We start from the raw sequence: 14096 nt of genomic DNA on the forward strand, positions 1-14096 counted from the left end.
TTTTGTTCCATTTGTAAACTTTGGAGGTGAAGTTCATTTCACAGTGCTCAGGTGTGTGGTCACCTTGTTCAGGGGTAACTTTTCATTTCATTGTGCTGAACAGCACAATGGTCTCCAGGTTGGATGCAACCTGGCAAGTTAGCCACAATATGAAAAGCTGCTGTAGAGAAAATAAAATATATATATATACACACACACTTTAGGGGTCCATGCTTACTTTCTCTCATGAACCCCCAGATCCACTGTGCTTAATCAGGAATTATATTTTATTATTAGTCAAAAGTCCAGTAGTGCAAAATCTACCTAGGTTCTCTTTATTAATTTACATGATGCCTGTTCTTTTACATCAATAACAATAAAGATTCTTGCAGTTAGAGCTAGAGTTAGTGTTGTTGATGGGGCACTAAACACAGTGGAATCCAGGTCACTTTTCTGTAGTGGTGCTCAGTCACCAGCTGTGAATGGGAGAAAACTAGCTGCTGTCATCACTGTTGGACCTAACACAAAGAGATGATGTTACAGGAGTTTGTAATTTTTCATACTGACATTTTTTCTGTGTATAAGTGCACGTAAGTCAAACAGACTTTAGAACAAGTGAAGATGCTTTGAAATGTGTTTGTAGGTTTGTGTATGATTATATCAGAAATTACTGAAGAGTCCTTTTCTTTATGCTTTCTTAGCTAATTCAGTAAAACACGTAATTTACAGAATTAAAAGCAAAAAAACCAAAGGTAAGATTGTACAGCCATGAGTAGAACTCCTTTAAAATGTTACCTCTGTTACTTCAACACCTTAACAGCCGTTGGGAGATGGAGTTCAAAGGCACAGATCTGGTTTTTTTGCCCAGAGTTCAGCTGCTGTCCACGGGCTATTGAAACCCTGCCCTCCTCCTCTATTGTATATCCTGTCTGAACTACTTTGGTGAAGAAGACCACAGAAGAAATGTGGCATATTTGGAAGAAGAAGTAAACCAGCTTTGCTCAAAAGAAACTGCAGCCACATTTTGAAAGATAGAACTTGGGTAGCTCGGACATGAGTTAGCAGCTGGATGTTCCGAGGCAGTGACAGAAACACAGAGTGAATCTGGGGCAAGTCAGAGAATGGCAAAAACCTTCATGTATTAATTGGATTTTGATCTTATAGTTGGATAAAATGTTGCTGAAGAATGGTGAGCTATTGCGTACGGGCATGGAAGCAGTATTTGAAATTCCTCGCAGGATGAGAAAGCCCAGTACCTGATCTGAAACATCCAACACAACCCCTCCAGTATGAAAACTGGAATATCAAGCATTTCTTGCAGTCACTGATGTATATAGTTCAGTAGTTCAGAAGAGTTTTAAGTGACATAGTTCACCTGTCTGTGTGTATGCACAGAGAGAGAAAGGAAGCACACAAATGCAAGTACTTTGTCTCAGGGGTGTGAATTCCTCTAAAGAATGCAGTATATCTTAGGACAAGAGATTACTTACTGCTCTTGTCATTCTGGGAATCATCTGAGCAAAGGGTATGGATGTGACAGTTAGCAAATGCTAACTGTTATTTACTGGAGCCAAATAATCCACACTGTAGAACAGGTATTTTCTTGTGCATTTAGTCATGATTGTTGGAGTACATGAAAACAATGATAGGGATGTTACTGATGTAATATCCTCAAGGTGAGAGTGACCACATGCACGGTTCTTACTCTCCTCCAGAGACAAATAATGTTTTAAAATGTTGCTGAATGCAAGAAATTGGACCTGTTTCAATGGGGCTGTAGTCTGCCCTGGCACTTCATGGACTGCAACTAGACATTGACTTGGAAATGACTGTTAGTGAAAATTGTTCTTTCACTGTCCAAGTTCAAACCTGTCTGTAAGAATTTCTTCGTTTAGAAGGAGATAGTTCCCTACAAGGGAAGGGGCTTTATTCCCTTCCTAAAAGAGGAGAATACAGTAATCCCTAAACAAAACATTTTTATGTGAAATGAAGTCTTTACCAGAAACCTGGTTTCTGCCAAACACAAATGGCCGTAGGCCTGTGAAAATTCCTGTTTGTTTTGGCCTGTTCCAGCCTGCCTTCCCTCATCCTCACAATCTGCTCATCAGTTGTGCCTCTGGAGCCACCTTCATGTCCTTTCTAACTCCAGGCCTCTTCCTAACTGGCTAACAGAAACAACCTGTGTGTATGGCACAACTTAAAGACCTAGTCTAACAATTAAATACACATTAGGAGACACATTTCTAGCATGATGCAAGGGCCGTTATATCAGTTTAACTGGTGTCCTACTGTAGAAGAGTGTGTTTTTAGTTACTGGAAGTAAATGACCATTTGTAGTTGCTTTGCCTGGATTTCAGTTTCAGAAATGGAGTTGGTGTGTCAGCTGTGGTTTGTTTCACTGCCAATGGCTACTGACTTCTCAGATGGCTATGGTCACCATTAAGAAAGGATGACATTTTGTTGCTGTGTGGAAGGTCTGAGAGTGCGTCTTCTAAGCATCCTTACCTCAGGTTGCAAGATTTGTGGCTTTCTCTTCCAGTAAACAAGAACAGATAGTTTTATTTGTGGTGTTGTTCTGTGTTTTATAAATACTTGCAATCCCTGCAAAATCTTGCAGAAACATAACAGCCTTTGTGAACAAGCTATCAAGTGATAAAGTAAATTAGCAGCATATTCACTGGAGCTGGTTGTGGTTTTTTCCCAACGGGAATCCATCCATTTCTTAGGACTCTGCCAACCCTACCTGAAAGCACTTGTGTTTCTCTATAGTTTGTCTTTTCATTTGTCTGTCCTAAATTGCTGTCTTCATTGCAGCTTTTAAAGCATCGGTCTCTAACCTGGATGAATTGTCTGCTGTTACAATTACTGAAGTGGACGTCTAACTTGGTAATAGAATCTGTCAGTCTTTAGTATTCCTTGAGGTGCTTACTCCTCTGAATGGGTCCCTGGAAGGCAGCATGGATTGTACAAATCATCAGCACAAGGACAAAGAAGCCAAAGACCTATTTGGTTTTTCTTCATCTGTCTAAACAGAAAAATAAGAATTGAGATCAGTGAGGAGAGGAGGCAGACAGCTTGGGGCTTAAAGGGTAAATGCTTTCATATATGTTTTACAGGTCATAGGCAACATTTCAGCTGGTTCTTAGATTAGGCATGGTACTGCTTGTGCTAGATATTCATTGTATAGGAAAAGGATCTAGAGAGTAATCGCTGACACTGAGTTACGTGGGAGTGTTGCTCTGCCTGAGGGTAGGAAGGCTCTGCAGAGGGCCCTGGCCAGGCTGGATCCGTGGGCCAAGGCCAATTGTATGAGGTTCAACAAGGCCAAGTGCCAGGTCCTGCACTGGGGACACACCAACCCCAGGCAACACTTGGGCCTGGGGAGGAGAGGCTGGAAAACTGCTCAGAGGAAAAGGACCTGAGGGTGTTGGTGAACAGCTGGCTTAACATGAGCCAGCAGTGTGCCCAGGTCGCCAGGAAGGCAAATGGTATCCTGGCTTGTATCAGGAATAGTGTGGCAAGCAGGAGTAGGGAAGTGATTGTCCTCCTGTACTGGGCACTGGTGAGGCCTCACCTTGAGTGCTGTGTGCAGTTCTGGGCCCCTTACTGCAAGAAGGACATTGAGAGGCTGGAGTGTGTTGAGAGGAGAGCTACCAAGCTGGTGAAGGGTCTGGAGAACAAGTCATACAAGGAGCAGCTGAGGGAACTGTGGTTGTTTAGCTTGGAGGCTGAGACCTTATCACTCTCCACAACTGCTTGAAAGGGGCTTGTAGTGAGGTGGGGGTTGGTCTCTCCTCCCTAGTAACAACCAACAGGACATGGCCTCACTTTGTGCCAGGGGAGGTTTAGGTTGAATATGAGAAAAGAAATATTCATCACAAGGATTGTCAGGCACTGGAATGGGCTGCCTAGGGAGGTGGCTGAACCACCATCCCTGGAGGTGTTTAGAAGATGTGTACGTGTGTGGCTGTGGGACATGGTTTAAGCACTGGACTTGGAAGAGTTAGGTTAATGGTTGGCAGAGTAAGGTTATGGTTGGACTCGATGGTCTTAAAGGTCTTTTCCAACCAGAATGATCCTGTGATTTTTAATTTCCCCCCCCTATACGGCAGAACAAAAATCACATAGGACGTTTAACCAGTTGTGTTATGCATTTGACTTGACCTTTGAGTTTCTGGCCCAAAGCCTGACTCCCAGAATCAGCAGTACTGCTCCCAATTCACTGTAACATGACTGAGCACAGTAACAATGCTCTGATTCTCTCTATATGTAGTTATGCGCTTCTGTAATCTTCCTTTGATGTTGCTTGCTCAGTGTTTTACCACTGGTTTATCGTGGCCCCTGGCATCTCACTGAAGCTGTCTGCAGGCTGGCAGCAAAGGTTCACTCTTGGCCAGCCAGTTCCTCCCGTGTCCAGCTAAGCAAGGACAGTCAGCAAATGTGGTGGTGGGTACAGGATATCCTGGTGAGGTAGACTCTCACATTTCCAGGACTGTGATCTGTGACACATTTAAAATGATGGAACTATAATTCTAGTAATTCCAGGAGGTACGGATACACAGACTGTTTGAAATGTATTGTTCTCCTTTGTTTTATTACCAGAACTCCTAAAGTGAATTACAGCCTCACAGCTGCTTGTTCCCTACTGTTCGCAATTCATGTTAGCTCTTATGTGTCATCATGATCTAGAGCTATTTTTGGCACAGCATTAATCTTTTTCTAATGTGACCTTGCCCTGTTAATATTTCCTCTCCCAGAGTTTATGAGGAACTTGTTGGCTTTGTGCTCTGCAGTGCTGACTCCAGGTCGCTGAACATGCTGTCTGCTTGTCCAAGTGGGAGGGTTATGGCTTGGGTTTCTGGTGACCTGCTGGGCTTCAGTAATTTTTGTTTATGGTAGAGAGGTTGAAAAACTCCAGGCGGTGTAATCGGTCTGACAGCCACTTCCACAGTGTCTGTAGCACCACAAAAGAAAGTGCTGTCAAAACAGCAAGGCCGTGAGAGATATTAATGACAAAGTTCAGATGAATGTGGCTCTGAATACGTGTAGTCTGATGACTAATGAGAGGCTGCGGTGCATTTGCATTTGTAAGCCTTTGCATGGGCAGTGCTGGAGTGGGGGATGCTCCTTTGGAAACACATCAGCAGTAATGCAGGATTAATGTTTTCAGTGACTTAAGTAATCTTTCTCCGACTCTCCAGCATGACATGCCAAAGTAGGCTTTCCCAGCCTGCTGATGCTTTTTCTGTTGCATTAAATATTCTGCTTTGTCATTCCCATCCCAAGCTTGTAGTTATTCGTTGTGCACTTGGAGAAAGTCGGCCTCCATTAAAGAGGGTTGTTCCAATTTAGATAACAGAGGATTTTCTGCTGGAATTAACATACTCTATTTTATACTTGCTAATTAATACTTTAATGTTGTTAATTATGAATGTGTAATCATGGAACACTTTGATGTTACACTGTCAGATAGCAAAAGAAATACCAAGATAGGTAGAATAATGAAATTTCTGTAGCTGTTATGGTCCTAGAATATAAGCAAAGTGACACTTGAAAGGAGAAATACTGCCTTGTGTTAAACTGATCAGTTGTAGCCGGAAAAAGTCCAGGGGGAGAAGGTCCTCCACAGGCCCTGGGAAGATCCGTGTCTTAGAAACTACAGAAAGGCAAGGCAAATAGATAAATGATTGTTGGTTGACTTAGACTACAGACAGAACATTGCAGACCAGAAAGGGAAATAAAAGCTGTTCAAGAGAGGTTGCAGTTAAGCACTCCTTTGAAACTCACAGCTGTCCTCCGTGGCTAAAATGAGTGTTTGTGGGCTGAAACACCTACATTACAGATGGATTACAACTGGAGTCTGCAATTGATAAGTTTTCCTCTCTATTTTAAAACAGAAGCTGAAAAAAATCATACTAGACTGCAAGTTCTAAACAAGTCTCAGATTATATGAAACACCCTTTTAGTTACATTATTATAAAGATTTTGACATATTTTTATACCAATACTTAAATGTAAAGAAGAAAGATTCTAGCTTTTGTCTGGCTGTTGCTAAATAGACCTTTCCTGAAGAGCTTTTCAGGCATTGTGTATATGTTTGTTTATGCTGCCAAAATCTGGATGGTAATTTCTGTATAGATAGATTGAATACTAGGCAGTGTTCCAGTATAGTTTAGGGGAAAAAAAAAAACACCCTAACAAAACAAATTTTCCACATCTTACTTTGCAATCCCACCATCTACTGGCAAACTGCGGTATTGCCTTAGCGTTCGGTCAGCAGAAGCAAATAATAATGTCATATAAATTATTTTAAAATATTGCTAATGTGTCCCCGTCTACTAATTGGCACCTGGGTTTCTGACCTCAGCTCAGCAAGCACCTTTTTCAGGCTTTTTATCCTCCATCTGCTCTGCCCTCAAGGAGCAACTAGTCTGCTTCACATCAAGGGACTAGTGTAAAATAATTCTCACCTACTCCATGAGGCATGATCCTGGCAGTTCAAAGAGTCCCCTCACTGGGAATCACAGAATCATAGAATCCTAGGGGTTGGAAGGGACCTCGAAAGGTCATCTAGTCCAACCCCCCTGCCAGAGCAGGGTCACCTAGAGTACATCACACAGGAATGTGTCCAGGCAGGTTTTAAATGTCTCCAGTGAAGAAGACTGCACAGCCTCTCTGGGCAGCCTGTTCCAGTGCTCTGTCACTCTCACAGTAAAAAAAAATTTTCTGATATTCACCTTAAACCTCCTATGCTCCAATTTGTATCCATTACTCCCTGTCCTATCACTGGTCATCACTGAAAAAAGCTTAACTCCATCTTCTTGACACTCACCCTTTACATATTTGTAAACATTGATGAGGTCACCCCTCAGTCATCTTTTCTCCAAACTAAAGAGACCCAGCTCCCTCAGCCTTTCCTCATAAGGGAGATGTTCCACTCCCTTAATCCTCTTTGTGGCTCTGCTATCGGGGAGACCCATGTGCTAATTTTGAATTGTTCTTCAATCGTTTCTCTCACTCAACCTATTTGAATCTTGTATTTTGGAAAGGCCTCTAGTTTTATACAAATAAGTATCTGGAAAGATGAGGCCTGGGGCAAGGCCTGGGGGAGTTCCATTGTTTAAATAAAGAAAATAGTAATAATAGAATCCTAGGGAGGATGATGAATGACGAGTCATCAGAGTTCAGTTCTCTGCAGATGGATGGCTTTAGTTTGCATCTGGATTGGGGACAGGTGGAAGGCAAAGGTTGGAGGCCAAATTTGAGGTAGCATTTGAAATCTCATAAAATAGTACAACTAGATCTAGTTTAGTATTTCATACAGTTCCTTACATATGTTATGTATGCATCCAAGGAGCAGGGTGGGGTAAACACAGGATTTGCGTTTTGCATCCCAGCCAGTCTACAAGTGGAGGGTTGCAATCAGAGGCTTAGAATTTGACCCTGACTTAAAAATGTGGATTTGCATGAGTGCTTTGTTTATAAAGTTTCTCTAGAAAATGCTTTTTGAAACTTTGGGTGGAAATTATTCATGAGGGAAAAATAAATGCTTTCTGGGAATTTGTTTTGAAGAAGGTGATGGTGGTTAACATGTAAATGATACAGTGGTTTATCGTTTCTCTGCTTCTGTTTTGACTTAGATTGCTCTTTCCATGCCACATTAATCTGAGGTTGTTCCCATCATTCTTGTTAAGATTTAACTAAGCAAAAGCCATTGTTGTTTTAACAGATCATTCCAAAATAATGATTAACATACCCCTAGCAAAGCTTAATGCTTTATTAGCGGTCAAATATTAGTGGTTGCCTTTGTGAGACTGTGAGTTTAAAAAATGTTCCAAGTGTGGAGCCTTCAAAGAAAAGGAAAATACACAATAATGCATATTGTAGAAATGTCTGTGCATTTTCCGTTTCTTATGAATATAATTAGCATAATTTAGTATATCTCTTTTGATTAGAGGGAAAGATACCAGCTTGCAGTACAACTCTTTATCTGAACCAAGGAAAGCATGCAGAACATTCCAGTAAGGATCTGAACAAATGCTTGAGTATCTAAACCCAGAGATGGAGCCAGAAGTAAAGCAAGAGAGATTTCTTCACACTAATCTGTAGTTTTTATATATTTCTACTTAGTTCTTTTCAGAGAAGTACTCCTAAGTGACAGTGCAACTTGATACACCACAGAAACATTTAAGCAAATTTTACTGCATACTCTGAACTTGTGATTTTGATCTTCCTCCCCATCTTGTTACTTTGAGTAGGCCTGATAAACAGCCTTGGCACCTAGTAGCTGTATCCAAAACCAGCTTAGGTTTCTGCAAATGGAATTATGAGAAAGTCTATGTTATACCAGGCTTTTGACTGTCAGTCCTGTTGCACTCAGGCATTTTCTAAGTCGGGGGACTTGCAATGCATTAACTTACTCAGTACAAGATAGAGCTAAAAAACCCTCATTTCCCCATGCATTTACAATTCTGTGTGCAAAGTATGGACTGCATTGTGGTGTAACAGTACAGCTAAAAGGCAAAGGCACAGTAGTCATCTTCTGGGAACCCATAGGAAAAAGATACATGTCAGGGACAGAACTGTAATTCAGATGGGCAAGTTACAACACCTGTGGTTTATATGTATGGTTGCTTTTAAAACTTCCTCACTTGATATTGATAGCAGAGGAGATGGTGAGGCAGTGGAATTCAGACATGATGGGCATGTTTTGGGAGCTGGAGCTGCCTATGGGAGGAGACCAATTCCTGTTGTGTAAATATAAAGCCTGATTTCTGTCTTAATTGAAAAAGGGCAGCATCAGTTAAGATGGATTTTGCATACCCGATGTGAGATGCCTGTCAGTGAAAGCCAGGATCTTCCCAATACCTGTGCCTGCAAATAGCATCTTCTGTGTAATTAATTATAGGAATAAATCAGCAGAGGTGACAAACTCTTGCAGGTATCCTAAGTTGTTTATAGGGAAAAAAATCCCAAAACAAACCCAACAACAACAGTTTACACCTATAATATATAAATGTATGTACTGCTGATAAATAACATCTAGGGTAACAGCGGAAAAGTTAAGTTCAGTTTTTAGCCTGTCAGTCTCCCAGCATTATCCTGATTCACACTGATGACTTCTTGCATTCCCACCCAACAGCAGTACAGATGTGCACACAGTGGCATCACTCCTTAAGCTGTACCTGAGGGAGCTCCCAGAACCAGTCATACCGTATGCAAAATACGAAGATTTTGTTTCCTGTGCCAAAATGCTCAGCAAGGAGGAAGAAACGGTGAGTTGCCAACTTTAGTAAGATGAAATAAAAGGCTGGCCTGTTGGAACCTGTTTGGATCTTGAGGAGGTCCTAATTTAAGATGTGCATCTATTAACTCAGGCTGGTTTTATGTGAAAATTGTCATTTGGAAGTCTAAATAAAGGTGCATAGCATGACCTTAGGTGTATTTATAGGTCTGAATCTAGCGGGGACCAGAACCAGGTAAAATACCCAAATAGTTTGGGTATTTTGTATGAAAATGCTAGTTCAGACTAGAACTGTTCCTGGAAGCCTCATCCTTGTTATCAGCAGGAGGAAGAAAGCAGCTGCTGGTCAAAATACAGAGTTAAAGGGAAAGGCAGGATGAAACCAAGTCATCTATTTACTTGTTTATTTTTTTTATCCACAGCTAATCCTTGTTAGCCAAATCTAACTCTGCCCATCCAAAATGGGCTCCCCAAGCTGTTCCTGCTGGTAACCTCTATATGGCATTTAACTCTGTAGCTTCAGTGGTGTGTTTATTGTCTTGTAATTGGAATTGCTGACTTTTCAGAAAATATCTGCTAAAACAGTAAGAAACTGTACTTCCCCACTTTTTCTTTTCTCCTTAAACCACTTAAAGGGCCTGAAAGAACTGGTGAAGCAAGTGAAGAGCCTGCCAGCTGTCAATTATAATCTGCTGAAATACATCTGTAGGTAAGTGCCCTTGCAAAAATATCACAATGATATTTATAACTGAGCTGACAGACACACTTGTCTGTTTATGTGCCCTGAAGGAAAAGAATTACAGTCGGAGGATCAGTGAACTTTAGTGAATGCACTAAAAATAGAAGCTTATTGCATGAGTAATTATTAATTTGCTCTATCAAGGTGCACAGTTATTACTTTTCTTTCATAAGCAGGCCACACTGAGCAAGAAATGCAAGAAGGCAGATGTGAATATATTCTGTCTTCTTTATAGGACCCTGGTTTTCCTGTTTCTAACTGCAGTTCCTGGCTTTGGCCATGCATTCCTGAAGCTTGATATCCTTGAAAACTTGTGTATGTCTTGTAGTACTATAGAATAGTTTCATGGATACACCTGAGATCTTCAAATCCATGTCTTACACAGTTGCAATTTGTGAACTTGCTGAAAGTTCCCAGCATAAAAGAAAAGCCAGACTAAAAGAATCCACAAAAAATGAAAATGGGATAAAAAAACCCCACACCCTCCACCCCCAAAACAAACAAACAAAACAAACAAACAAAAACCCCTTACATTTGAAAAATATATTTTTTTAATTGACAGTTTGCATTTTGAGGACATTTTGTGAGCCAAGTAGTTGATTTATTATGGTGGAGAAAGTTGCTATCTTCAACAGAGTTATCTTGTAGTCAGACCAGATTGAAATGCAAATTTTGTTATCAGTGTATTATTTTGAAGCAAACCTGATGAAGGTGAGAACAGCCTTTCCAGATGTTCCATGAGGATTGGGAATGGAATACTTGAGCTATGTTAGGAAACCATCACATACTTTGACTTTTTTTTATCTATTTCCTTATGTACATGTTCCTTAAAGGCCTCTTCCTTCCCACAGATTCCTCGACGAAGTCCAGTCTTATTCAGGTGTAAACAAAATGAGTGTGCAAAATCTGGCTACTGTTTTTGGCCCCAACATTCTTCGCCCCAAAGTAGAAGATCCTCTGACCATCATGGAGGGTGAGCTTCCTGTACATAACTTGTGAGAAAGAAGGAATGTTTTTAGGTTTATTAATAGTACATACCAGTCTTTTTGCACTAAGTTCCATGTATCTGTTTTATAGACACAGAAATCTTCAACCTGAATGAACTTCTGGGTTAAATCTTGCACGTTATGAGAAAAGTGAATGAAATGAGCAGCATTACAAATAGACCTGGCAAGAGATTGTGTTGCCCTGCAAACTTCACTAAAAATGAACTTTTTTCCCTTAATCAGCATGTGGGGTTGGAGTGCAGTTAAATTTTACCTGCAGTTTGTAAGGAGGACAAAAATTTGGTCCAGTTCATGACATAGTGACCTGTGTAGAACCCCCCACCAGGAAGTGGTGTGTTACATGCCTGCTGCACAGCAGTGATCATTCTCTTTTGTAAAGCAACATTTAGCTGTATCATTTTGCTGTGATTTAAGACAAAAATGTGGCCATGAAAACCACCTCCTCTGATTTCCTTCTAGATTTAATCTTTCTAATTTTAATTCTCCATATAGGACATGACATGTTTTCAGCCTTCAAACACTTTTTTCTTAGTATGTATGATTTCCTTAATTTTCTCAGATATTAGGACTGTGCACAGCACTTGCACTGAAAAATTAACTGAAACTCAAAAATGCAATACTCACAGTTTATTTGAGAGCATTTGGACTTACTGCTTTTCTGTGAGTTTGATGCTTTTTCTCTTCTCAGATAAAACAGTTCCCCATCTACTTTGTTAATTTACTTATTTTTCCAAAGTCTTATTTCCTCCTTTTTAATTCTTCACACAAAGATTTTGTGATGTTGTGTACAGAAATGTGGCATTTCCAGATCATCTGAGACAAGCCAGAAAATTTTCAAACATGGAAAGGATTTTAATCATCATCTTCACTTTAAAGTCTGGATTCTCCATGTCACAGAGAATCACAGCATCACAGAATGGTTTGGGTTGGAAGGGAGCTTCAAGATCATCGAGTTCCCACTCCCCTGCATGGGCAGGGACACCTCCCACCAGCCCAGGTTGCTCAGAGCCCCATCCAACCTGCCCTTGAACACTTCCAGGGGTGGGGCTTCCACAGCTTCCCTGGGCAACCTGTTCCAGTGTCTCACCACCCTCACACTAAAGGGTTTCCTCCTAATGTCTAACCTAAATCTCCCCTCTTCCAGTTTTAATCCATCCCCCCTTGTCCTCTCCCTCCCTGCCCTTGTCCCAAGCCCCTCCCCAGCTTTCCTGGAGCCCCTTCAGGCACTGGAAGGTGCTCTAAGGTCTCCCTGGAGCCTTCTCCTCTCCAGGCTGAACACCCCAACTCTTCCCAGCCTGTCTCCAGAGCAGAGCTCCTCCAGCCCTCTGATCATATTTGTGGCCTCCTCTGGACCCTCTCCAACATCTCCATGTCCCTCCTGTGTCGGGGGCTCCAGAACTGAACACAGTACTCCAGGTGGAGTCTCATGAGAGTAGAGTAGAGAAGGAGAATCCTCTTCCTTAATCTGCTGGCCACACTTCTTTTGATGCAGCCCAGGACATGGTTGGTTTCTGGGCTCCAGCACACGTTGCTGGCTTCTCATCCGCCAACACCCCCAGGTCCTTCTCAGAGCAGTTCTCAAGCCATTCTCCACCCAACCTGTATTTGTGCTTGTGATTGCTCCAACCTAGGTGCAGGACCTTACACTTACACTTGCCTTTGTTGAACTTCATGAGGTTGGCATGGGTCCACCTCTCAGGCCTGTCCAGGTCCCTCTGGATGGCCTTTCTTCCCTCCAGTATATCAACCTCATGACACAGTTTGGTGTTGTCAGCAAACTTGGCTGAAGGTGCACTCAGCTCCGCTGTCCATGTCTCAGATGAAGCTGTTAAACAGTACCGGTCCTAGTACTGAGCCTTGGGGACCTCCACTTGTCACTGGTCTCCATCTGGACATTGAGCCATTAGCCACAATTCTTTGAATGTGACCATCCAGACAATTCCTTATCCACCAAGTGGCCCATCCATTGAATCCATCTCTTTCCAGTTTAGAGACGAGGATGTCACGCAGGACAGTGTCAAAAGCTTTGCACAGGTCCAGGTAGATGATGTCAGTTGCTCTCCCCTTGTCCACTGATGCCGAGATCCCATCACAAAAGACCACTAAATTAGTCAGCAGGATTTGCCCTTGGTGCCCATGCTGGCTGTCACAAGTCACCCCTTTGTTTTCCATGTGCCTTAGCAGAGCATTCAGGAGGATCTGCTCCATGATCTTGCTGGGCACAGAGGTGAGACTGACTGGCCTCTAGTTTGCCTGGTCTTCCTTTTTTCCCTTTTTGAAATGGGCACTTTGTTTCCCCTTTTCCAGTCAGTGGGAACTTCACCAGATTGCCATGACTGTTTGAGTATGATGGAAAGTAGCTTTGCAAGTTCCCTCAGGACCCGTGGATGGGTCATGTCAGGTCCCATGGACTTGTGCACCTTCAGGTTCTTTAGATGGTGTTGAACCTGCTCTTCTCCTGCAGTGGGGTGAATATTCCTTCTCCTAGTCTTTGCCTTCTGCAACTTGGGTGGTGTGGCCAGAGCCCTTGCCAGTGAAGACTGAGGCAAAAAAGCTGATAAGTACTTCAGTCTTCTCCATATCCTGCAGGAACAGGTCTTCTGTTTCCCTTTGGAGAAGGCCCAAATCTTCCCTAGTCTTCCTTTTATCACTGACATTCCTGTAGAAGCTTTTCCACTTACTCTTGATGTCCCTGCCCAGCCTTAATTCTCTCTGGGCTTGAGTTTTCCTAACTCGATCCCTGGCTGCTCAGCCAACTTATTTGTACTCCTCCCAGGCTACCTGTCCTTGTTGCCACCCTCTGAAGACTTTATTTTTACATCCAAGAGTGTCCACGAGCTCCCTGTTGATCCATGAAGGCTTCCTGTCATTCTTGTCTGCCTTCATCTTGGTTTGGGACACGTTGCTCCTGGGTTTGGAGGAGGTGATTCTTAAATATTGACCAGCTTTCTTGGGCTTCTTTCCCCTCCAGGGCCTTATCCCATAGTACCCTACCAAGATGATCCCTGAAGAGGTCAAAGTCTGCTCTCCTGAAGTCCAGGGTAGTGAGCTTTCTGCACACCCTCCTTGAAGCCCACCACTTTGTGGTCACTGTAGCTAAGGCTGCCCTTGAGCTTCATGTTACCCA

At 42.3% G+C, this 14096-nt stretch overlaps 1 protein-coding gene across 6 annotated transcripts in view; it reads left to right on the forward strand.

The window, feature by feature from the left end:
• The window catches only part of ARHGAP24 (Rho GTPase activating protein 24), a 214416-nt gene that overhangs the window by 190514 nt on the left and 9806 nt on the right, over positions 1 to 14096 (forward strand). For all 6 annotated transcript variants that reach the window (XM_051618783.1, XM_051618788.1, XM_051618786.1 and 3 more), the window contains 3 exons: positions 9122 to 9254; positions 9859 to 9932; positions 10814 to 10935. In XM_051618783.1, the coding sequence (XP_051474743.1) occupies positions 9122 to 9254; positions 9859 to 9932; positions 10814 to 10935 (329 nt within the window). The remainder of the gene's footprint in view (positions 1 to 9121; positions 9255 to 9858; positions 9933 to 10813; positions 10936 to 14096) is intronic.

The sequence above is a fragment of the Apus apus genome, chromosome 4 (genome assembly GCF_020740795.1).
Source record: "Apus apus isolate bApuApu2 chromosome 4, bApuApu2.pri.cur, whole genome shotgun sequence".
In the NCBI taxonomy this organism is placed as follows: domain Eukaryota; kingdom Metazoa; phylum Chordata; class Aves; order Apodiformes; family Apodidae; genus Apus; species Apus apus.